Source organism: Ursus arctos, unplaced genomic scaffold (genome assembly GCF_023065955.2).
Source record: "Ursus arctos isolate Adak ecotype North America unplaced genomic scaffold, UrsArc2.0 scaffold_13, whole genome shotgun sequence".
NCBI classification, from domain to species: Eukaryota; Metazoa; Chordata; class Mammalia; order Carnivora; family Ursidae; genus Ursus; species Ursus arctos.
The window spans coordinates 49,594,776-49,620,253 of record NW_026622797.1 but is presented as its reverse complement, the minus strand read 5'-3'; the positions used below and the strand labels follow the sequence as shown (position 1 = coordinate 49,620,253).

The window sequence follows — 25,478 nt, the reverse complement described above, 5'->3', positions numbered from 1 at the left end:
ATACGAACCTTTTAAAAAAGAGAGCGACAATTCCCAGTGGTAGTAAAAAGGAAGAAGAAAATAATTTCATTTATAATAAGCTGAAGGCATTTGTGCTGGTAGAAGAGTCTCTTTTGTGCAATATATTTACCTCCCTTTATTCAAATTATGAAGAGAAAGGTAGAATGGTATAAATAGTCTTGAGCTAAAAACATAAAATTAAAATTCAGTTGGAATGTAGGTTGAGAAATTATTGCAGAGATTTTTTTGTATAAAAAGTAAGTATAGGGGCGCCTGGGTGGCGCAGTCGTTAAGCGTCTGCCTTCGGCTCAGGGCGTGATCCCAGCGTTCTGGGATCGAGCCCCACATCAGGCTCTTCCTCTGGGAGCCTGCTTCTTCCTCTCCCACTCCCCCTGCTTGTGTTCCCTCTCTCGCTGGCTGTCTCTGTCAAATTAATAAATAAAATCTTTAAAAAACAAACAAAAAAAAAACAAAAAAAAGTAAGTATAACAAAAATAAAAGGAAAACTCATTCATTTTGGAAATATTTATTATTTAAGCCCTTGCATGTTTTTATGCTGCTTTCAAGGGCTTTACTTTTATAAGTTTTATCCTTCTAAAAGGATAGCTTTTTTCTAACTTGCTTTTAATGAGATTGTCATCAGCTTTTTTCCTCCCTGTTCCTATGTCCTTTATCTTTAATCAGGTAATTTTTTGCTAGTCTCTAAGGCAAACAAAGGAGTAAATGAACATTTTTTTTTTTTAAAAGCAGTTTGTGTTTTGTGGATCTCTAAAATACAAGTATTTTTCATTATTTTAATGGCATCTTTTCCTCAGTAGGCTGGCTCATAAAATCCTTGAGGCATCTTTTTTCTTATATATTTTAGCTCACTTATGTTAATATAGTCAATTACTAGTTTCCTTTTTTGTCAGCTGAGAATAACAAGACACAAACAGTGGATATTTGTCACCTCTAGAGCAAAAATTCATAGCATCAAGATCCTGGATCAGACTTTATGGAATATAACACTCTGAGAGAGACAGAGAGAGTGCAAGCATGCATGAGCACACACGTGCACATGAGAAAGTTAGTTTTGAAAAGATAGTTATGCTAGATATAAGATTCTTGGTTGATAGTTTTTTTTTTCTTTTAGTGCTTTGAATATGTTATCCCACAGCCTTGTGGCCTCCATTGTTTCTGATAGAAAGTTGGCTGTATGACTGTATCTGACTTATCCTATGAGTGAGCGAGGGTGAGGGCAATGGGGACCCAGTATTCTTGACCAGTCATCCTGGGGAGAAGATGGAAGCCTTGATCTTGGTGGGGCTTGCCTGGAAATAGAGTTCCAGTAACACAGAGCTGAAGGGGATGAGACATTCTGGTGGTCTTCACCTTCTGAGCAGAAACCTGGGCTTTAGACTGAGAAGTGGGGAGAGAGTCACACTGGACTGGGAGAGGGGTGTGAAAGAGAAGCAGGTTATGACTCAGATACCACACACTTGCTCTTCTTACCAAGGTTTAGTAGATTTTCTTGAATAAATATTTCTCCATTTGTTATATGACATTAGGACAGTTCCCAGAAACTTTCAAAGTTTTGTTTTGTTTTTATAAATTTCACCAGTTATGTTTGTTTCAGTGGAGAGAGGATCTGCTGGGCACCTCGTGTTACCATTTTGGAAATGACCCCTACCCCCAAAGGGAGTTAGTTTTCACTCCCAAAGCAAAAGTTCTGGGAACTAAAAAATTTTTAACTGAGGCTATAGAGTAATTAGCTTGTTGCCGAGAACTTAATGCTTCTGTACATAACACATATGGTCTTTCTTTAATCACCAATGTACAACATGTGTACTCCAATGATTTGACATAAAATATAACTTTATAATGCTCCAACATTCTTGAAAAGCTTAACTCTCACAAATGATGCTTGAGGAAGATTGCATGAAGGATATACAATTTACTGGATATAATGTTTGCTGAAACCACCCACTTTTCTGGGATCTGGCACCACCTTTCATTGCCCCATCTCAGTCACCTAGTGATTGTATAAATGGCTTCCAGTGCAGTGTGATTCTATAGCTTGGCAACTATTGATTGGTCCAGGGCTGGGCACCCAACCCAAGTTAGGCCAGTCCAAGTCCTTCCCTAGGAATTCTGGAATTGAACTTGATAAAAAAAAGTTATTTCTTCCCAGTAAAGCTTTTAGATATAAAGCCTAGAGCTATTAGCAGCTGTGTTAGTCTATGGAGAGTCTCCATAGGCTAGTCTATGGAGAGAGACAAGAATGGAGCACATGTTCAGAGATGCATGTTGACTAGGTCTTTTTCTGAGGCCCAGTCATATTGTTGCCTTTTGGTATCATGGACCACCTCAGTATCCTTAATATAAATTTCTTTTTTTTTTTTTAAAGATGGCTCAAGTTGGATTTTACCACTAGTAATCAAGAGTCTGTGTAGTTTGTTCTAACTTTTGAGCAACATATCCCAAAGTATGTTCCTCAGAACATTTATCCATTGGTTAATTTCTTTTTAAAAAAGATGAGGTTCCATGATTGAACGAATCTAGGGAGGTGCTTAATCTTTATCCCCCATCGAGGTTCACAGTGCATGTTCTGAAATTTCTGAGAACTTACTTGGTTTTCTGTTTGTTTTTATATTCTCTTTACTAGTATATATTGATTTATTTTACATATATATTACAATCTTAGCCATTTTTAAGTGTACAGTACAGTAGTATTAACTATGTGTGCCTTGTGCAGCAGATCTCTAGGACTTTTTCATCTTGTGAGTTGAAACTCTATACCTATTAAATAACAACTCCCCTTAATCTTGTGTGTATTTTTGCTTAAAGCACCTCAGTCCTATTTGGAATGAGACTAAATATAAAAGAATGAATGAAATAAAATTGTTTAGAATATTTTTTAAGTGAGATAAATGTCAGTATAGATATTTCTAGAGATTGTAATATGACTGAAAATTTTTACAGCTATAAATCATAGAAATAAAGTAGGAAATGTGTCAAAAATCTTTTACCCTCTAAATATGTATCTAAAAGCATTACTAAGTGTAAGAAACATATTTGTCTCTCTTTTTGTTGTGTAGGTTTTGTCAGGTTTTTAGAAGGCTATTATATTGTGTTAATAACTAAAAGGAGGAAGATGGCAGATATTGGAGGTCATGCAATATATAAGATTGAAGATACAAATATGATCTATATACCTAATGATTCTGTACGAATTACTCATCCTGATGAAGCTCGGTATGTACTGGTGGTAACTACTGTTTTGTTTTGTTTTTTTTAATGCGGTGGACCAAGTAGAAGACAAAATAAACTCAAAAGATTATAGATATCATGTTAAAAATGTAAAATACTAGCTCAGAATTCTATAATTTTGTTCAAGGTCTATTATAAACTTCCATTCTAACAGTTGATTTAGGTGAAAATCAACAAAAGCTGCTAAAGCCATTAGGTGAGATGTTATCATTGAGGAACAGAATATTCACTCAGTCTTAACATATACTCCATGAATCTCTTTATTTACAAAGAGAAAAAAAATGGCAAACATAATTATCCAAATGTTCAAACTTAGCATCACCAATAATGAGACAAAACTGACATTATTTGCCTTTCACTATGAAGCAGCGGGAAGGACACAGATTACCTGTGTAGTTTTCTTGCTAAAAATATATATATTTTTGTTTTATTGTGCTGTGCTTACCACAGTGAGTGTAGTTACCATCTGTCACCATATGACATTATTATAATATTATTAACTATATTCCCTGTGCTGTACTTTTCATGCCTACGACTTACTTTATAACTGGGAGTTTGTACCTCTTATTCCCCTTCACTTATTTCACCCATCCTCCCCTCTGACAATACTTTGCTAAAAACATTTAACTTAAATCTAAGCATGAGGAAATAACCAGACAAATCCATCCTTGTGGGGCATTCTGTAAGACAGCTGGCCTGGACTCTTTAAAAATGTCAGTGTCATCAAAGACAGAAAAAGCCAGAGGACTGCTCTAGATTTTAGAGCAGACATGACAACCAAATGCAACACATGAATATCTGTTGGATCCTGGATTAAAATGTATGCATGCTTACACGGGCATGTATGCACACCCACACGCAAGCTATAAAGGACTTTATTGGGACATTTGGTATATGGCTAATATACCAGGTGATATTGAATCAATATTAACTTTTAAGGGGCGCCTGGGTGGCGTGGCGGTTAAGCGTCTGCCTTCGGCTCAGGGCGTGATCCCGGCGTTATGGGATCGAGCCCCACGTCAGGCTCTTCCGCTATGAGCCTGCTTCTTCCTCTCCCACTCCCCCCGCTTGTGTTCCCTCTCTCGCTGGCTGTCTCTATCTCTGTCGAATAAATAAATAAAATCTTTAAAAAAAAATATATTAACTTTTAAGTATAAAAATGATATTATTTAGGAGATTTTGTTTTTTCATATTTAGAAGTGAAGTGTCATTATGTCTGCTACTTACTGAATTGGTTTAGGAAAATAAAATGTAACTAGCATTTAAAGAGAGTGAATGTATATGTGTGTGTTTAAGGAGAGAGATTTAATAGTGAATTCAGATGAAGGACATAATGGTATTTATTGTACTGTTTTTCCCTCCAATTTTTCTGTAGATTTAAGTTTTGGAGGAAAATTATTGGAGCCTTGGGAATGTGGGAAAAGTCTATTAATAAGTTGATAGAGAAAAGAGTAGAATGGATTTATTTCAATACATAAATGTATTTTATAAAAATGTATTTATTATAAACATAAAGGTCAAAACGGAACAAAGTTAGGCATGCTAACTAGATTTTTTCTCTTTGTAGTAATTTTTTTTTTTAGAAAGAGTGGGGGAGGGGCAGAGGGAGAGAGAGAGAAAATCTCAAGCAGGCTCAATCCCCAGCGTGGAGTTCAATGCAGGGCTCAATCTCATGATCCTGAGATCATGACCTGAGCCGAAATCAAGAATTGGATGCTTAACTGACTGAGCCACCCAGGTACCCTTTATTAGTTTTTAAGCTTGGATTTTAATAGATATACAGACCAAGATTTAAAGGTAGTGTGGCTCTCTTGCTTAAGACCCTCTTAGATAGATTTTGGACTCCAGTGATACTGTCTTTAATGATATTTGGAAGTGGGGTTGTTAAAAAATAATCTGTGTCAGATGAAAATAAGAAGAATTTAATGGATAACGTGGTCCTTTGTCTTGCACTAACTGAAAAAAATTATATCCCGCATAGCTTACAGGCAGGTATAGTATATTAACTAAAATTTAATTAGGTATTCCCCAAAGAAAATAAAAACACCAATTTGAAAAGATATGTGCACCCCGGTGTTTATTGCAGCATTATCTACAATAGCCAAAGTGTGGAAGCAGCCCAAGTGTCCATCGGTAGATGAATGGATAATGAAAATGTGGTATACACACACGCACGCACACACACACACACACACACACACACCATGGAATATTATCACTCAGCCATAAAGAGAAAGAGCTCTTGCAATTCATGACATGGATGGACCTAGACAGTATTACGCTAAGTGAAATAATTCAGACCGAGAAAGACAAACGCCATATGATTTCATTTATTTGTGGAATCTGAAAAGCAATACAAATAAAAAACAAATCAAAAAGCAGAAACAGACTCATGAACATAGAGAACAAACTAGTGGTTGCCAGAGGGGAGGGTGTAGGGGATGGGCGAAATAGGTGAAGGGAATTAAGGAGTAAAAACTTCCAGTTATAAAATAAATAAGTCATGAAGATGAAAAGTACAGCATAGGAAATATAGTCAATAATATTATAATAATGTTATATTACAACAGATGGTACGTATACTTCTTAGGGTGAACATTGAGTAATGTATAGAATTGTCGAATCACCATGTTGTGCACCTGAAACTAATATAACATTTTTTGTCAACTATACCTCGGTAATGAAATTTTTTAAGACAATGAATCAGACCAGCACATATGAATCCAAAGGATGGGAAAAAGTTGAAGAGGTTTATATTATTTATAAACCTCATCTTTATGATTCTTTAGCCAGGAATAGTAAAACAAATTATGTTGTTCTACATAGTGATTTAACTTTCTTTAGAGAGTGAAATTATTTTAGGATTAATACTGTGTAGCACTGGACATTATCCAGAATAAGATACAATTATATTAATAGTTGTTATAGGTAGACTGAAGTACTATTACTAGATAGGTAAAACTTTTAACATACTTACAAAACTATATAATACAATAATTCATTTAAATAAAAAGATTTCGTGGGGTGCCTGGCTTGTTCAGTTGAGAGAGCATGCGACTCTTGATCTCAGGGTCATGAGTTTGAGCCCCATGTTGGGTGTAGAGATTACTAAAAAAATAAATAAATAAACTTAAAAAACGATTTGGTAAAATGTTAGGAAATAAAACACAGTAACTACTAAACATTTCATACGTACTGACAGGTAGAAGTTATCCCTGCAACACATGGTTGTATCAACGCTAGAACATTTTGCTAGAACAGTTCACTACATTAAAATATTGTTGGGAAAGATTATGATCATCTTAATATTTGTAGAAAATATATTTGACAAATTCAATTGTCATTTGTGATCAAAGTCTTTAAAAACTATAAAGACTGTGCTAAACGTGCTAACATTTATTAATCCTGAGGGGTAGATATGCAGATATTTTATTCTGTACTTTTTTTTCAGTTGCAAAACTTTACAACTTAAAATTATGGTCTTTGCAAACATTTTTTGCTTGTTTTTTGTTACTCTTCTCTCTCTATGCCATGTTACTCTTCTCTCTCCAACCTCACAGCATTTACAAAACACATAATCGTAAAAACAAGAACAGTGTTTACTTCTGTCTTGCTCCGAGTCTAAGTTCCCCACTCATGTAAGTTCATAACTTTCCATCTCTGGCATAATCAATGATGAGGAAATGATCAAACTGTAAAGTCAAGAGACTCTGAAGGAACAATCAACAGACTTAGAAATTGCTTCAGATGAAATCCCTGCTGCAGTTCTGGATTGAATTCCTCAGGGTTTTTGTTTTTGTTTTTAATATTCTATTTTTTAGTGGTCTCTATACTCAACATGGAGCTTGAACTCAACCCCGAGAGCATAAGTTGCATGCTCTACCAACTGAGCCAGGCAGGAGCCCCTGAATTCCTCAGTTTTACTGAGAGCATTTACAAATATAAACGCCTATGTCAAGCTATGAAAAAATAGTAGTATTGTATGAATGTAATATGCTTTGGGTTTTTTTCTAGGTATCTACGAATCTTTCAAAATGTGGACCTATCTAGCAATTTTTACTTTAGGTAAGTTTGAACTTAGTTTTTCTCCTGTCAGTCACTTAAATGTTTATATTATTTTCCAGGATGGAGAAATAGAATCAGACACAATGGTACCTCTATTTTTTTTTATCAGCCAAATGATTTCATCTAAAAACGTAAAGATAAAGGTATTTCTTCCTTTTAAAAATTTGATGTTTGAATATTGAATGGACAAATTACAGGGGAATTATTCTCACTATAAAACTCATCTTTGTTTTAGGTGGGATTTTAATGAAATATTCTTATTTTGTAATTTTTAATTACAAAAATGAAATTTGCATTCAGTTTCTAATACAGAGTTATAACAATTACACAGATTGTTTTAGTTAACAATCTAGCAAAATTAGGTAAAAATAAATTCATAATAGGAAGAATTGGTGCAATACCACCATACATACCACTAATGGTCTCATAAATTAATAGTTTTCTTGAAGAGGAATGTGGCATAAAGTATTTATGAAAACATATCCTAAGAAAATAAATTAGGAGAGAAAATATTAATTCCTACATATGAAGAGACATTTATAGCTTCTCTATTTATGATAGTCCCAAACCAGCAATCTAGCCAATGCAGGGACAACTCAAGTACCAGTAATTGGATGATGGGCAAGTAAATTCTAAGACAGCATTGTGATAGAGTATTATACCACCGCCGATGTGACCAATATGTAGGCCTAGGAGATGCAGTTATTGTGCTGATTGGAAAATTCCGTCAGCTGTAATATCCAGACTTAAAGGGGAGAACACAAAATAGTATGTACCAAAAAGGACTTGAGTTCCAAGGACCAAACAAAGGCTTAGAGTGTTCTAGCTATTGGTGCTATGCACTGATGGGGTACTTTGCATTATTTTAAATTTATTTTTGAATTGTTTGTACAGTTAACTACTTATTTATCTGTGAAATGAAGATAAACATGTTTACTATATAGAATGGGTTATGTCTTCATTGATGTAAAACTGAAGGAAGTTCATTATTTTAACAGTAGTCTAGTAAAGGGTTCCTAAAGAAAGAATTTTCACGTCCACAAATGTTTATCGAATGTATATTTCCATTGTGTTTATCTAAGTCATCTGCTTTTCTGTCTTTATTGCTTAATTTTATGTTTACAGCATCTGTAAGTTGTCACTGAAACTTGGTGGTACTGTCTTCTCCATCATTTCAACTTGTTTGCATCCCCATACTGAGCTCTGGGATCAAGTCATCCCAGAAGTAAAAGTATGTTGGTTATAGTTTTTGTGTCTAATAGGTAAGCTTTAAAAAGGATATACTACATTCTTAAGATTAGGCTGGAATAAAGCAATTATTCTAACTAGGAAAAATTGATTTTTAAAAGTTAAAAATCAACATCCTTCTCCCCCCATCACCTGTTGAGATATTATTGACATATAACATCTTTAACGTGTACAGTGTGATGATTAGATACACATATGTCTTGTGACATGATTACCACAATAAGGTTAGTCAATATTTCCATCCCCTCACATAATTGTGTGTGTGTGTGTGTGTGTGTGTGTGTGTGTGTGTGTGTGTGTGTGGTAAAAACCTTCAAGATGTACTCTCAACAGATTTCAAGTTATAATTCATTAATGTTAATTACAGTTACCATGCTATGCATTAGATTCCCAGATCTTATTTTCTTATAGCTGGGAGTTTGTACCATGCAACCAACATCTTCCCATTTTTCCCACCCTACCCTTTACCCATGCCCCAGCCCCTGGCAACTGCCATTCTACTTTCTATTTCTATGACTTTGGCTTTTTTAGGTTCTGCATGGAAGTGAAGAACATATGTAAATAATCAGACTTATTTCACTTAGCATACTGCCCTCAAATTCCATCCATGTTGTTGCAAATAGCAGGATTTCCTTCTTTTTTTATGGTTGACTAATATCCTATATCCATTCATCCATTGCTGGACTCTTAGGATGTTTCCATGTCTTGGCTATTGTGAATAATGCTTGCAGTCAACATGGGCCTGCAGATATCTCTTCAAGATGGTGATTTCATTTCTTTTGGCTATATACTCAGAACTGGGATTGCTGGATCATATGGTAGTTGTATTTTTAATTTTTTTAGGAACCTCCATACTGTTTTCTGTACTGGCTGCACCAATTTTCATTCCCACCAACAGTGTACACGGGTTCCTTTTTCTCCACAGCTTAGCCAACACTTGTCTCTTGTCTTTTTGATAATGGCCATTGTAGGAGGTATGGGTTGCTATCTCATTGTGGCTTTAATTTGCATTTCCTTGTTGGGATGTTGAACATTTTTTCACATATCTGTTGGCCATTTTCTTTGGAAAAATGTCTATTCAGGTCCTTTGCCCATTTTTAATTGGATTTTTGGGGGTTTTTGTTTGTTTTGTTTTGCTCTTGAGTTTTATGAGTTCCTTATGTATTTTGGATATTAACCCCTAACAGATGGTTTGTAAATATTTTCTCCCATTACATAGGTTGCCTTTTTATTTTGTTGATTTTTTTTTTCTGTGCAGAAGCTTTTGAGTTTGTTGTTGTCCCACTTGTTTATTTTTGCTTTTGTTGCTTGTGTTTTCGGTGTCATATCCATAAAATCTTTGCTAAAACCAATGTCAAAGAGCCTTTCCCCTTTGTCTTCTTCTAGTAGTTGCATAGTTTTTGGTCTTATATATGTCTTTAATCCATCTCGAGTTAATTTTTGTGAATGGTGTAAGAAAAGGGTCCAATTCATCCTTTGTGTATGGGTATCCAGTTTTCCCAGCACTATTTATTGAAGAGATTATCCTTTCCCTATGTGTCTTCTTGGCTCCTTTGTCAGATAGCTGACTCTGTATACATGGGTTTATTTCTGGGCTTTCAGCTCTGTTCCACTGATTTATGTGTCTGTTTTTATGCCATGCTACTTTGAATGCTGTAACTTTGTAAAAAAGTTTGAAATCTGAAAGTTTGATGCTTCCATCTTTGTTCTTTCTTAAGCTTGCTTTGGCTGTTAGAGGTCTTTTATTGTTCCATACAAATTTTAGGATTGTTTTTTCTATTTCTGTGGAAAATGTCATTGAAATTTTGATAGGATCTATGGATGGCTTTGGGTAGTATGGACATTTAAACAATATTAATTCTTCTGCTCTAGGAACATGAGGTATCTTTCCATTTATTTGTGTCTGTTTATTTCATCAATAACTTATCATTTTCAGTATAAGATCTTCTCCTCCTTGGTTAAATTTATTCCTAAGTATTTTATTTTTTTGATGTTATTGTAAATGTGATTGAAAAATCAACGTCTTAATACAACTTTTATCCCTGAGATCAGATGCTAGTAAAATTAATGACTCCATCTAGCAAATATGGTAAAATTGAATTTCACAGATGAAACAAATCAATTTCAATCAAATTATATGAATAAATTAAAGAAGAAATAATAATTGAAATAATATGTGAGTCTCCAGGCAAAATTGTCACCACCTTAAAATATTACTAAAATACTTTATGAATTTATGTAAATCTAAAGAATTCTAGATACCTTCTGAAATTCTGTGCTAAAATGTATAACTAGAGATACTTTAAAAATTATTATGTGTAATCAGGATTGTAAAATGGGTTTCTTTTGTCCTCAAGGCCAAATTTTATTTGGAAAGACTGTTAGAACTTTTTGGATGGCTGTTACTCTCCTAAAACATGTTTTATCATAATGGCTTATATTAATTACTTATTCATGTTTTGTTGTGAAGTTGGTTATGGTACTACCACTGATAATTAATAGAATTATTTTTGTTCGTACGTAAACTAGAGTACAGACCATGCATTATTGGATGTTATGGATATTGTAACATCTGTGGAACTCCATTCAGATATGTATGAGAGTGTGACCCCTTTGCACAAGACTGTGAAGTTAGAATGATTTCACAGTGAAACAAACAGTGCACATTGCAAGTCAGTGAATGTTGGTCATTCTCATTGTATTGTATATTTCCAGTTGTGCAAATGCTTAAGTCATGCAATAATTTTTTTAATTGCAACATAGTAGGCATACAATATTATATTAGTTTCAGGTGTACAACATAGTGAATTAACAATTCTATATATTTCTCTGTGCTCACAATGGTAAGTATAGTCATCTGTCATCATACAACATTATTACAATATTATTGATTATATTCCCTGTACTATACTTTTCATCACTGTGACTTATTTTATAGCTGGAAGTTTGTACCCCTTAATCTCCTTCACCTGTTTTGCCCATCCCCTCCCTTCTGGCAACCACCAGTTCTCTGTATTTGTGAGTCCGTTTCTGTTTTTGTTTGTTTGTTTGTGTTGTTTTTTAGATTCCACATATAAGTGAAATGATACAGTATTTGTCTTTCTCTGTCTGACTTATATCAGTTAGTGTAATGCCCTTTAGGTCCGTCTATGTTGTCGCAAATGGCAAGAGCTCATTTTTTTAATGGCTGAGTAATATTCCATTGTATAGATGTACCACATCTTCTTTATCCATTCATCTATCAGTGAACACTTAGGTTGCTTCCATATCCATATCTTAGGTTGCTTCGATATCCATATCTTGGCTATTGTAGATATGCTGCAATAAACATAGGGGTGCATATATCTTTTCAAATTAGTGTTTTTGTTTTCATTAGGTAAATACCTAGAACTGGAATTACTGGATTGTATAATATTTCTATTTTTAATTTTTTTGAGGATGCAGTGATTTTTAAGTTTCTAATTACTGTTCATGGTTTACTGTGTTTTACAGTGTTTATTTGAATAGCTTTGCTTGCAAGTAGTTGAACAGGTGCTAATGGAGTTCACAGTTTTTAATTCCATATAGGAGCCAAGACTGAAATAGGTTTTGCTTTTATAATTCTTATTAAGTTTCAGTTATGTTCTCAGTTACAGCTATGATTTGTCCCACTCACTTCAGTATAATCTCACTGTCTTGCGAATGCCCCTGGAGATGTTAAAGTCAGAAACTACTCAGCCTCGCCAGGAGAGTTTCGACATCTTTGAAGATGAAGGATTAATTACACAGGGTGGAAGCGGTAGGTGGTTTTCAGCACGTCTAATGTAGGTTAATATGGCATCCGTGAAATGGCATCTCATTAAATTAGCTCACATTTCCTTCATATTTCCCTGTCCCTTATTGCTCCGTGTCCTTATATGAGGTTGTTTTGGATATATAAACTTGACCAATTCATTTTTATAGAGATCGTTAATCACAATGTGATTTCATTTGTGGGCCAGCCAGAAAATTGTATGCTGACATTTCCTAGCAAATATTCATGTATTTTTAATGAAATACATTTAGGTCTAGACTTTTGGTGAAGTTTGAATGGAGAATTGGTTTTTTTGAATACCGGAGAATACACACCACCACCTTATTTTCCTTCATAGAGAGTTTTGGAAAAAAATCACCATGGGTTATCTCTTGTGTCCTAGAAATTTACTGCAGTATCTCTGATTCTTATAAAAACACTGCTCAGTAGGTATGATGCCACTTTTAAAGAAATAAAGACTAAGTGGAAAACTGAGACGTGGAGATTAAGATCTCATGGCCAATGTGCCGAGGAACCAATGTAGCAGGTTGGAGGTGGTTGTTATTTTGATTGGTCCCAGCTTGACCCAGGTGTCCCTCATAGGCCTTGCTCCTGTCAGGACCACTGTAGGATCACTGCAGGACCACGTGTGGGGGTCATCCTGGAGATCATAAATGAACCAGTCACACAACAGGATTGGTACCTTTATCCCTAGACTTTTGGGTTGATCTAGAACTTTAATGCCAGAGGCCTTGCTAAAGTGAATGTTGTAAAGGAATCATTTCAGACTTAAAGCAGTTTAGCTGAATTGGATATACTTTGGAAACATAGTAAGTCAATAACGTCTTGGGCACCTTGCTCTGTGCAACCTGAATAATAGTGATGAAGATGTGAGTGCAGAGTTAGCATGTAATCTAAAGTTCCAGAAGGTTTGTCCTTGCAGAACACTCAAAAAGAGCCTGTGCTCTCTTAGCATTTTGCCAGAGGTTCTTGTTCACTCTAAGAAGACTTAGAGTGTTACTTAAACTGGATGCCATCTGTAGCCTTGCCCTTAATCTATTAGATTGACTATCCCTTGTGCTAAGGCCAAAGCCAGTGCACCCTCCCTACCTGAGAACATCAAGATCACATAAATTTGCCCTGATTTAGACTCCCAAATTGTAACCTATACTGCTAGAGACAGGTGGAGGTCAAGATAATGTGTGCCTGAATATTTGCTTGCATCATTTCTTCTAAATATCCCACTTAGGAATAGAAAAGCTAAAAGTATTATTAAATTTGCACTGTATGTCATTCCAAATCTGAATTTGAATATTTGTTCTGGAATCTGAATTAAGCCTCTAAAAACCACTTAATTTTTTACTATCTCTGGAACAATTCTATATGATGGATATGAAAAACATTGTGTATTAGGTTTTTATAGCTGCTATAACCAATTACCACAAACTTAGGAACTTAAAGCTATACAGATTTACTGTCACAGAGGTCAGAAGTCCAAAATAGGTCTCAGTGAACTAGAATTAGGGTGTGGGCAGGGCTGCGTTCCTTTTTTGAGACTGTACATTTTCTTGCCATTCCATCTTCTAGAGACTGCCCACATTCCCTGGCTTGGGGCCCCTTCCATGTTCAAAGTCAGCAATGGCCAGCCGAGGCTTTTCCTGCATCACATCACTGTGACACTTACATTCTTGTTTTCCTCTTTCACTTATAAGTAATAATCCATGATTACATTTGGCCCACCTGGATAATTCAAAATACTCTCCCCATCTCAAGCTCATCTAATTAACAGCCTTAATTCCATCTGCAGATTTAATTCTTCCTTGCCATGTAACATAAAGTATTCACATGTTCTGGTGCTTAACGTCTTTGGGGAGGCACTATTCTTCTACTACACAGGGGGAAACTGATAGGAAACAGAGTGAGGGTAGAAGATATAGGGGTAGGTAGAAAAGGAAAATAATACATTTTTTAAAAAGTCTCTACTATGTCAGACAGCATATTAGTCACTTTGCATGTATTATTTAATCTGAACATATCTCTGAGGTGAATAGTAGTATCATTATTTTACAGTGCAGAAAATTGAGGTTCGAAGATGTTAAGTAACTTGCCAGAGGTCACAGAGACTGGTAAGTGGCAAAGACAGGACTCTAGTTCTAGTGTGTACTATTTGTGCTCTGTGTAAAGCATTGGAAGGGCAGAGAAGGTTCAGTTTTTATGAATCAAACCAAGTGTATTTGTCACAGTATATAAACACTCTTAACATACCGTGTTTTGAGAAGAAAAATAGCCTGCTATCCAGAACTGTTGCAGTCTTTTTTTTTTTTTTTAATTTATTTCTTTATTAGAGAGAGAGAATGGGTCCGAACAGGGGGAGAGACAAAGGGAGAGGGAGAAAAATCCTCAAGCAGACTCCCCAATGAGCTCAGAGCCTGGTGTGGGGCTTGATCTCAGGACCCTGAGACCGTGATGTGAGCTGAAATCAAGAGTTGGACATGCAAAAAAAAAAAAAAAAGACTTGGACATGCAACCGACTGAGCCACCCAGGCGTCCCACTGTTGTAGTCTTTTAAGCCATAATCATAAATATACTTATTTCTCATTTTGCCCTTTATAGAAGTTTTGTAAAACTCATTAATGTTTAATAAATGTATCTGGATATGCTGAAATCATGTTTGATGAAATTAATTTCTTCATATAGAAAAAGCCTGATATGATAGTAAGTACCACTTACGGAAGTGTCAGTAAGGCACCAGGCTTGTTCGAAGCACTTTCTGTGCATTACCAACATTACTGTCTTTACAACAACCACGATACAGGTACAGATAAGGAAATGGGCACTGAGGTTGGTCACACCTGTCACTCTGCTGCTGAGAGGCAGGGCTGGTATTTGGACCCAGGCACTCAGACCCCAGAGCAATGCTTCCAGCCACTACCCAGTGCTATCTCTCGGCCTTCGTCATGTATTTGTCCATGTGTCCCTTAATGTCCCTATTGTTTACTTTTCTCCTAGGTTAAAAACTCTCACAAATCAGAAAAATGTGTTTATTCTTTTACTTTGTACAGAATCAGCACAGAGTTCTGGGTGATGACATGAGTTATATCCACTGAAAATGGCAATGCTATTAATCAAACATTTTATTTTGAAGTTAAAAACAAAAACTTATGAACTTAAAAATGAGTATAGACCAATTTCCTTATATTTCTGGTACCAACTTTTATTTTTCAGGTGTATTTGGGATCTGTAGTGAGCCTTATATGAAGTATGTGTGGAACGGTGAACTTCTGGATATAATTAAAAATACTGTGCATCGTGACTGGCTGTTGTATATTATTCATGGGTTCTGTGGGCAGTCAAGTATCCTTTTTTAAAAAAACTAAGGTATATATTATTAAGGTTCTGCTGTACCAATCGGTAAAAGACTGTATAGGAATTACAAGATTATTAATTACCACTCTGTGCACCCAGCAGGAAAACTTACTGATGATATCAGGTAGTGGAAATACAAAGAGGAGTGCAGACCGTTTGAACAGGTCTCTTATGTACACAGAAAGATAAACAACAGGGAAGAAAATGCTATGTGCATAGGAAGTGATATAGACAATAAGTATTCATCCCTGAGAGGAGGAACAGAATCACTGACAGGTGGGGAGGATGGGGCAGGCTCATAGGAAAAGTCAGGCTTGGCCTGAGCTCTAAACAAAAGTCAGACCTTAGCAGGAAGCAGGGAGCAAGCTCATAGGGGGGAAAGCACCATGAGTGTAGGGGTAGAACAGTTCATGGGAGTGTTCTCCTGCCTTGGGTGTAAAATCCTTGGGAGGTGCAATGTAGTGGGTAGTGGAGAGTCAGATAGCTAGTTACCAGATTGCTTTGGTGATCCGACTAAGTAAGCATTTTGGGTTTGGTGCCTGAACTTTTGAAAGTTTTTCTCAAGAGGGTAACGTAGAGGGGAGTACTTAGAAAGGTTGAGTTGACAGCTGTTTTCAAGCTGGATTAAATAAAATGAGACTACAACAGGGGGCATGAATTAGGAAAAGATTGCTGTGGTTCAGGCATAGTGTAATAAAGTCCTGGATTGGAAAGGGACGTAAGAGCTTAAGTAGATGTAGGTTGAACCTTGGGTTAAGCTGATTTTGAGTTCAATTTTAATAAATACTTTTCCCCCCTTTTATTTAATTTCTAGCTATGGTGGAAACCTTCCCAGAAAGTGCTATGAGGCTTAGAGAGGCAGTGTATGCTTGCTAGGAGTAGTGTTTAGTTTTTTCCTGTCCCCTTTTGAGATCATGTAGGGCATTTGTACACCTAGCTTGTCTTCCAGTTGACGTTCTTTCTTGTGTCTTAGGTTTTTTAAGACCTATGGTGAAAACTTGAAAGGAGTGGTTGTTTTGAGATCATCAAGTGGGTTAATGTGATAAATGCGATAACTAATATTTTTTCTTGCACTAGAACATTTGGGAGGAGTGGGATCAAGGGGTATAGCTGGAGAGGTTAGTCCTAAAGAGGACCGGTGGTGCCTTCTTTATGGCAAATGAGGGAGAAGAGAGGCTAGATGCAGACACAAAGGAAGTTCAAAATGAGGATGAGTGAGATTTATGTGCTACACTTGCAAGTCAGGCTCATTACTTTGTAATCATTTCCAAGCAGTGAGTAGTATTATCTGCTTGGTTTGTTCACTGAATAATGAGATTTGGCCCTGAATTACCTTTTCTGTTTCCAAAAGTGACATGTACCTGGAAAGAACACAAGGTTTTCACCACCAAGGACACCAGAAAGAATGTGCTACAGTTTCTGAAGTCATTTTTCAAGAGGTAGTTCTAAACTGTTTTGTATTGTCAAGAGCTAACTCAGGGCCAGGCATATATTAAGCACAGTACATGTTTGTGTTTTTAAAATAGCGAATAGCACCATGGATTATAATTTTAAAGCTCATTAGTTTGATGAAACTAGTTCCCTAGTTATCAAGCATTTAATGAATTCTGGAAGTCTTTATGATGATAAAAGAAATTGCTATACAGTCAGCATTTACTATAGGACAGGCCCTGGTTTACACACATTACCTAACCTAGTCCTCCCAACCACCTCATAAAGTTAGTTACTTTACTGGTACTTACACCATTTTACAGCACATGGAACTGGGGCTCAGAAAGCTAAATATAACAACCGATAAGCTGCACATCAGTTAAATAATTCACAGTGCTTAGTTTTTGCACTTCGATGACAAATTTGGGTGACTTTTATAGTATTATACTTATTCCATTCCCTAAGTATTATGTATTGCTTGATATTATGCATTGCTAACCCCGTTAGGTGACATATGCTCTTTTTGAGAGGTATATGATCTCTGAAGACTAGGGAAGGATTAGTTGTGCCCTTTTACATCCTTTAGTTGGTGATGAGGAGAGACCAGGTCCTCCCTTGGCCACTCACCCTACACCTTTTTACCATTTCCTCTGAAATTCACGGAAACCACTCCTTAGAGAGGCCTGTTTTGCTTTAATACCTGCCTAATTTGGAAGAACAGTTAGACCCAGTGCCGCTCCATTCTTGGGTGGAACTTTCTGGTGTTCCTTAACCTTCTGGACAAGATGTATTTAAGTGCATATTTAAGGTCTAGTGATTCTCTTGGTGTGGTGCGACAGTTCAGTGTGAATGCTCAAATAGCTTTAACTTGACTTCTAAGAGCTGTTGATCTATGGACGACCAGTCTATGTGACTCTAATAGCGAGAAGATCCAGTAAGTTTGCCGGGACCCGCTTCCTCAAGAGAGGTGCAAACTGTGAGGTAAGGTGGAGAAGCGACAGCACTGCTGATGTCTTAACCTTTCACATCCACCCTGCTGACAGAGGCAGCCAAGTGGAATTCTAGAAAGTAGCATTTCTTAGTTTGGGACATGATCAAGAGAATAAGTAATGCTCCAGAGTATCTGAAACTTGTGAGGAATGTGACTAGTATAAGAGGTTCTGAAAAATCAGCTGTCTTAGAGCCAGTTCTGCATTGCCTTGGGGAGTTATGACATGTCTCGTTTTGGAGGATGCGCCATTTCTGTAAGATATGAATAAATGTAGCACGTATTTATTGTAGCGACTAAAATAGCAAAGCACCTCCCTCGGAGGAGTAAGTGGAGGGGAGCACTCCTTGGAAACACCTCCTTGATGAGAAGACAAAGTAGAGCGAGGCATGGAAACCCCTTCCCCCCTCGCCTCTGCTTTAGTTTGGCTCCAGGCAGGCTCCTATTCTGCTCGGCCCTGGAAAATAACCACAACAAAAGTCCTATCCTGCCATCAGTCATGTCATCTCCTCCAAGTGTTTCATCTCTATTTGCAGTAGACAGCTTGAGTCTTACGCAGATGTGCAGTTGAGTAGACAGATTGAGTGAGACATTGGGTTTTAATCCTGGGTTAAAATAGCAACATTGTTCTTAAAATTATATCAACAATGAAAACAGTTATAACTGGGTCTCTAAGAAAAATCACAATTTTGCTATGTTACTTATTTTTGAATATTTCACGGATAATCAAGCAGACATGATTAATGTCTCTAAAATTATTCTTTGTCGTATCCTTCTAACTTTTCTAAGTCAGGCTAACTCAAGACCTTTTTTTCCCTTCTGTCCATCAGACATTATTTGAATCTCACTCTTTTGTCCTTCCATTCCTCCCTGGTCTTCAGAATTGAAGGTTTATATTCCGCTGGTCTTCCTAACCTCCTGTATAATTTCATGTAATTGTTTTCCTTTTCTCTCCCTCTCTGCCATTTATATCACTCAAGCTGTTCTCTGTCTGCTACTTGTATTATTAGCTATTTAATTTGATTTTTTCCTAGTCTATTCTTGGCTATTTTTAATTGCCTTTCTTTGTTGCATTTTAATGGTTTTCCTTTCCTAATGTGCATATTGAATATTGATCAACATTTACCTCTTTTAAAATGTTCTAAGAATGGGAATTATAATTTCATTGTATACTTGGAAATTTTTTCCATTAAAAAATTCTAAGAACATAAAATACTTCAAATGCCACCTTTCTTTTCAGGGCGATGTTGCAAATGAAGTGGAGACTGAACAAATACTCTGTGATGCTTCTGTGATGTCTTTTACTGCAGGAAGTTATTCTTCTTATGTCCAAGTTAGAGGATCCGTTCCTTTATACTGGTCTCAGGACATCTCAACGATGATGCCTAAACCGCCTATCACATGTGCGTGGAGCAGTCTTTTTCATAGTACCTCTTCTTTACCCACACTTTGAGTTGATGAACTCCTGTCACAGAAATCCATAAATTCTTAGATTCTAACAAAGTTTCAGTACTGGAAGGTAGATAATTTAGAAGAAGGACTTCTGTTAGTTTTATTCAGTAACTTTATCATTTTTCTTTCATTTTGGCTGCTAGTAAATTGTATTTTACTTCAGAAATGTAAGAATCAGTCAGATTCAGTAAATACGTGAAGAATGAGTATCTGATAAGGTCAAGAGGAACTTGGGAAGTGAAACTACTAGATTAGTTGACTTGCATTTCTTTACACATTAAAAAAGAAAACAAAACCCTATACTTCTTTTATTCTTGCCTTATGATTTTCATCCTGGTGTTTCTTCATCCTTTTTGTGCCCCTCAGTGGATCAGGCAGACCCGTTTGCACATGTGGCTGCCCTTCACTTCGACCAGATGCTTCAGAGGTTTGGCTCCCCCATCATCATCTTGAATTTAGTGAAGGTATGATGTGCTCATCTGTTTGGTTATGAAATTCAGTCACCCTGGAAAATTTTTTCCTCAGCACAAAGGGGTTTACAAGCCTGCTTTACCTCTCCCCAGAGGAGAGGTTATAGACTTTGCATGTTGGGACGGAGCCCTGTGTCTGTCTAAGCCACCGTCCTTTGGCCTTAGGTTCTGTATGGCCTCTTCCCCGTGTACCTGGGAGAAGCAGCAGTATGTTTCCAAGGGAAGAAAGTGATGCTGCCAGTCTTCTGATTTCCTTGGGTGAACTGGAGAGGAGTGAAATTCTGCCTTAGTTTCCAGGACAGCTTGGCGAAGGAAGCGTGAGGATCACAGAGCCACAACCTAGCCTTGATAGAGCCCATTTCCTTGACAATCCAGAGATCTCTTGGGAAGGTTAATATGCAGTAGCAAGATCTAAAGGCTGGATTCAGAAATTGGGGTGCTGCCGTGGTTCAAGAACCAGGTGGACAAAGTGGTGGCTTGGCCTTTCAGTTCTGTGTTTCCTTGTGAGAGTACACTGTCTGGTCAACATTCTCGTATATGAGTAGGCCCTCGGGTCAACAGCCTAGGATGGCAAGCAGGGAGACCAGATAATAAATTGTATCTGTAGTGTTGTAACTGTGTGCACTGAAAGAATTTCAGTCCACAGCCAAGAAAACCCTGAAAGCAGGAAAAGCAAGGGTTTTGTTATATTATGGTTGTAGCAGTTGCCAACAATTTAGTAGTGCTGGGATTATTCTGAGAGGCTGGTTAATAAATGTAACTCAATTTAATACAAAAACAAGGAATCCTGTGTCCATTTAGTTCATTATTTAACGAGTGTTCTTGAAGGTTTCCTTTGTGCCAAGGCCGTCACAGAAACAATTCATGCCTTCACAGAGCTAGCAGTCGAATGGAGGAGATGGTGAAGGAATGCAGAGGTATTAACACAGGCTAAATGGTGCCATGAGAGCTCATAACGGGAGAGAAGTCTCCCCTGAGGAGGTGATGAGTCTTCAGACTGAAGGAAGAGCCATTAACTAGGCCAAGAAAAGAAAGAATAGTATTCAATTCAGAATAGCAGGTTCCAAGGCCCTGGGTCAGGAGGGGATATGGTGCGTTTGAGGAAGGAAAGGCCATATGGTAGGGGTCCTGCCGATGAGGGCCAGAGAGATGACGAGGGTACTGTTGTGGGACAAGGCTGAAGAGACAGCTATGGCCAGACCACGCAGAGCCTTGCAGGGTGCGTCGATGAGTCTGGTCTTTATCCTGAGAGTATAATGGGAAACCATTGAAGGTTTCTCATGACTGAGAGGATTGTGATCAGATTTATATTTTAAAAAGACTGTCCTGACCTCAACAAAGAGAGCATAAGGATCGGCACAAGACTAAAGCACGCTGGAAGACTACTTAGGAGGAGAATTCTAATTGTCCAGGGAAGGGGGGGACCCTGGCTTAAACCAGGGTGGTGTGGTAGGGCTGGAGAGAAGTGTGTAGAGGCTGGAAACTTGGCAATGGGCTGGCTGTGAGATGAGGGAGAGGTCAGGCTTGGTTTCTGGTTACTCAGGTGGCTGGTTGGTGATGCCATTCACCAAAATAGGGAATACTGACCCGTCTTCCTGGTTACAAAGTCCTTATACTGCCATTAAAAGCAATGGCTAAATGGAGATTCAGTTTACGATGTTTGAAATAATTCTGCATGAAATACACAGATTCAAAAAATAATATCCGATACATGTGATTGTAAAGTGTTCTTGCCCGGGTTCTCAAATGTACATTTTTAATATTTCAGTGTTAGTTGGTGGACTTAAAAATTGTTTATCATTCCATTGTCATAAAAATCTTGGCAATAGGGGTGCCTGGGTGGCACAGTGGTTAAGCGTCTGCCTTCGGCTCAGGGCGTGATCCCGGCGTTATGGGATCGAGCCCCACACCAGGCTCCTCCGCTATGAGCCTGCTTCTTCCTCTCCCACTCCCCCTGCTTGTGTTCCCTCTCTCGCTGGCTGTCTCTATCTCTGTCAAATAAATAATAAATAAAATCTTTAAAAGAAAATCTTGGCAATAACTAGAGATTTTTTTAAATAATATTTTTTATTATGTTAGTCACCATACAGTACATCCCTAGTTTTTGATGTAAAGTTCCATGATTCATTACTTGCATATAACACCCAGTGCACCATGCAATACGTGCCCTCCTTAATACCCGTCACCAGCCTATCCCATTCCCCCACCCCCCTCCCCTCTGCAGCCCTTAGTTTGTTTCCCAGAGTCCGTAGTCTCTCATGGTTCATAACTAGAGATTAACTAGAAAATAGTTTAGAGATTAAGTTGCTGTTTTATGGAATAGAAAAAAATAGTTTTTTGCTGTTTTTGTCATTTTATTCATAGTACAAAAGATGTTTATTCAGTTCAGTTGGAAAAAGTATTAATTTTGATTAGAGTCAAAGAATGCATTTGTGTATGTGGAATGATAGTGAGGGTTCTTTGCTCTTTATTCTGCCATCATATGAAGTCAATAAAGTGAAATACTTTCCTTGATTTCTTTTCTCTCCCCTCCCCCCCACTTCCTTGGTTGTGGAAGTTTGAGGCACGGGTTGACATATCGCAGCAATCCACGTACCTTTGACGCTGGTACTGGGGCATCAGCAGGAAGTCAGCTTGGAATCAGGCATGACTGTATTTGGAGGTTTTTAGTCTGAGGGCCCTGGATGGTCACTGGGGGAGTCTCTGAACCCTTGAGATGATAGGCAAAACCACTTGTGTATGTGATGTTTTCATTTGGTTGTAACAGGGGTCTGTGACCTAAGGACGTGGGCTAAACAACCCACTAACACTAATCTGTGACGGTCAGACGGTGCACAGAGCAGACTCTTTATGCAGAGATGACCGAACGTTGATTGGATAACCTTTTCTCCCCATCTCATGAAATATCAGATTTGATCAAAGAATTTCAAAAAGGTTTTGTTCCCTAGGTGATTTAAAGTCCTTTTGAGAGACATTCCAGATATATAGTTTACATCTCTCAGATGTAAGAAGCTAACTGCACGTTCGTCCTAAACTAACACTGGTCTTAACTCTATTCTAATTCCTCCATTTGGTTTATTCAACTGTGCAAAATAGATAACCCTTTTTGTTTCCACAGCAGTTATCTAATTAAATTCATGACAACTGATAACTAATCACCATGATTGAAAACATCAGAGACCCATTTCGATGCCAGCAATAGTGCCTCCACACCATGTCAGTGCTATTATCACTGAATTGTTTTTCTTTGTTTTTAAGTGAAGTCCTGAACAGGATAACAATAAAAATCATTGATTTTGATGAATAGTCCCCATGTACCAGATGCTCTGATAAAAGATTATCGTGTTTTATCTCTTTTAAACCTCACATTATTGCTGTAAGGAAGATACTATTGTACCCATTTCATAGATGTATTGTACTGTACCCATTTTATAGATGAAGAAATAGGGGCCTAGGAAAGTTGAGAACCTTGCCCAAGGCTGCGTGGCTAGCAGGCAGCAGAGCCAGCATTCCAGGCCCGGAGCTCTGGAATGAGAGGCATGTAATATGTATGGGGGTACAGTAGGCAGGGAGGCAGAAAGTAAGATTTGGTCCCATGAACACCTTTTAACCTCATTCAGCCACAATGTAAAAGGGGGAAAAAGGGCCTACCTTGGTTACCGCACAGGGTGTTTTATGAGAGTGAAATTTAAAAACACACGTAGCCTGGAAAAGCACTCTCAGCCAGGCCCAGTGGATTTCTGTCTGGTCCTTAGCTGGCTGGAGTTGGGGGTTTCCTTCTGGTTCTTGGGGAGTTCTTCTCTGCCAGAGTCAGGTATGGAGTGTGTAGACCAGGCCCAGGAGGGTGAGCCAGACTTCTTTAGAGTAGCAGGAAGTTATTAAAAAGAAATCTCATCTCCTTGAATTTTTGAAGCTAATCATCTGTTGATTTTAATTCAATGACGTATTTATTTCTTTGCATTTATATTATTTTTATGTTAGGTTTTATTTCAGCATATTTAAGACTTAGGCTTCTTAGCTGAAAAGGAAAAATGTTAAAAGTCTGTTCCTATGATTTGAGGTAATTAGAACCTTGAAAATGTTTAATTTTTGATAAGGAACGAGAGAAAAGAAAGCATGAGAGAATTCTGAGTGAAGAGCTTGTGGCTGCTGTGACATACCTCAACCAGTTTTTGCCTCCTGAACACACTATTATTTATATTCCTTGGGATATGGCCAAGTACACCAAAAGGTGAGGAGATATTCTTATGTTTGGTTCTGGTATTTTCCTTTTCTTGTGATGTGAAATAGCAGGAAGCTGATCTCTATGGTAGAGTAAATGTTCCTTTTCATTTCCTTCATGAATGTGCTGAGGGGCTGTTTGCTGCTGATGGATAACTTGAGTGCTAAAATTAATTGACAGACTCTTTATTTTTTTGCCCACGACTTATACCGCTTGCGCATTCTCTCTGAAGTAGCTAGTCATTTCAGGACATCCCTGCGCTCCACGACTTGCCCTTGCAGGCCTTGGCTTCACTTTTCCCGGTTTCATCCTGTCCCCCTGTTTAATCACTTTCTCAGACACCACTTTCAGAGGCTCTCGCTTTTGGAGGAACCTGCAGAAACTCCTGAGTGAGTGTTCCTAGTAAATCCAGACTCCTTGGTGTAGTGTTAAAGACCCATCGCCTGGTAGGTTCCAGAATGTAAAAGCCTTTTCTTTATTCTGGGGCCATTCTCTTCCTGAAAAATGAAACTGCATGCTCAGCCCCCAGCGTGGCAGCCAGGGTCCCATTCCTGAGCCTTTGTTCCTGTTGTTTGACCCCCACCTTCCTGGGGTGCTTTCCCAACCCTCCTTTACCTGTACAGATCTGACTCAAAACATCTTATCCAAGGAACCTTCTTTCATTAACCTTGCATTCTCCTTTTACTCGTTTCCTAGGCATCATACAAACACAAGGTTTATTTTGAGGTCCCGTTAATTTTTTTAATGTTACTGTATTGTTTTGTACTTTAACTCGTACTTTTTTCTGAATCGTTTTGTGTAGTTAGATACCCATGCACACACCCAGACACACATATGCACACATTTTCCTAGAGTCTAAGCCTGATTACAGGTGGGCACCATTTATATTTCTTTTCTAGGGTTTTCTTCCTCTGCCCCCTGCACCGTGCATCACGCTCTCCTCATAGTCATCTTATGAATGCATCTGGACTTGACTGCTGTGATTCTTAAGTAGTGAAAGGCTTTGGGAAAAGCTCTCCAGGGGATGTAATGTGCCAAGATTAAGGCTTGCCAAGAGTTAATACAGGCCCTTCATGTCTCTTTGCACCCACTCTCGTTAGTTATTGAGTACACATTAGACTATAGAAACTAATTATTACAATGCTCTTGTTGGATACAAACCAGAGATTTTAAAAATTAAATCCCTGAATATCATTACCATAGACTTTATTTGCT

At 37.6% G+C, this 25,478-nt stretch overlaps 1 protein-coding gene across 2 annotated transcripts in view; it reads left to right on the top strand.

Annotated features, from left to right (window-relative positions):
* FIG4 (FIG4 phosphoinositide 5-phosphatase) overlaps window positions 1-25,478 on the top strand; it is a 122,848-nt gene that overhangs the window by 22,057 nt on the left and 75,313 nt on the right. For both annotated transcript variants that reach the window (XM_026511651.4, XM_044388823.3), the window contains exons 4-11: window positions 3,078-3,234; window positions 7,264-7,314; window positions 12,192-12,340; window positions 15,560-15,688; window positions 18,012-18,112; window positions 19,360-19,522; window positions 19,938-20,035; window positions 24,139-24,272. In XM_026511651.4, coding sequence (XP_026367436.1) covers window positions 3,078-3,234; window positions 7,264-7,314; window positions 12,192-12,340; window positions 15,560-15,688; window positions 18,012-18,112; window positions 19,360-19,522; window positions 19,938-20,035; window positions 24,139-24,272 — 982 coding nt within the window. The remainder of the gene's footprint in view (window positions 1-3,077; window positions 3,235-7,263; window positions 7,315-12,191; window positions 12,341-15,559; window positions 15,689-18,011; window positions 18,113-19,359; window positions 19,523-19,937; window positions 20,036-24,138; window positions 24,273-25,478) is intronic.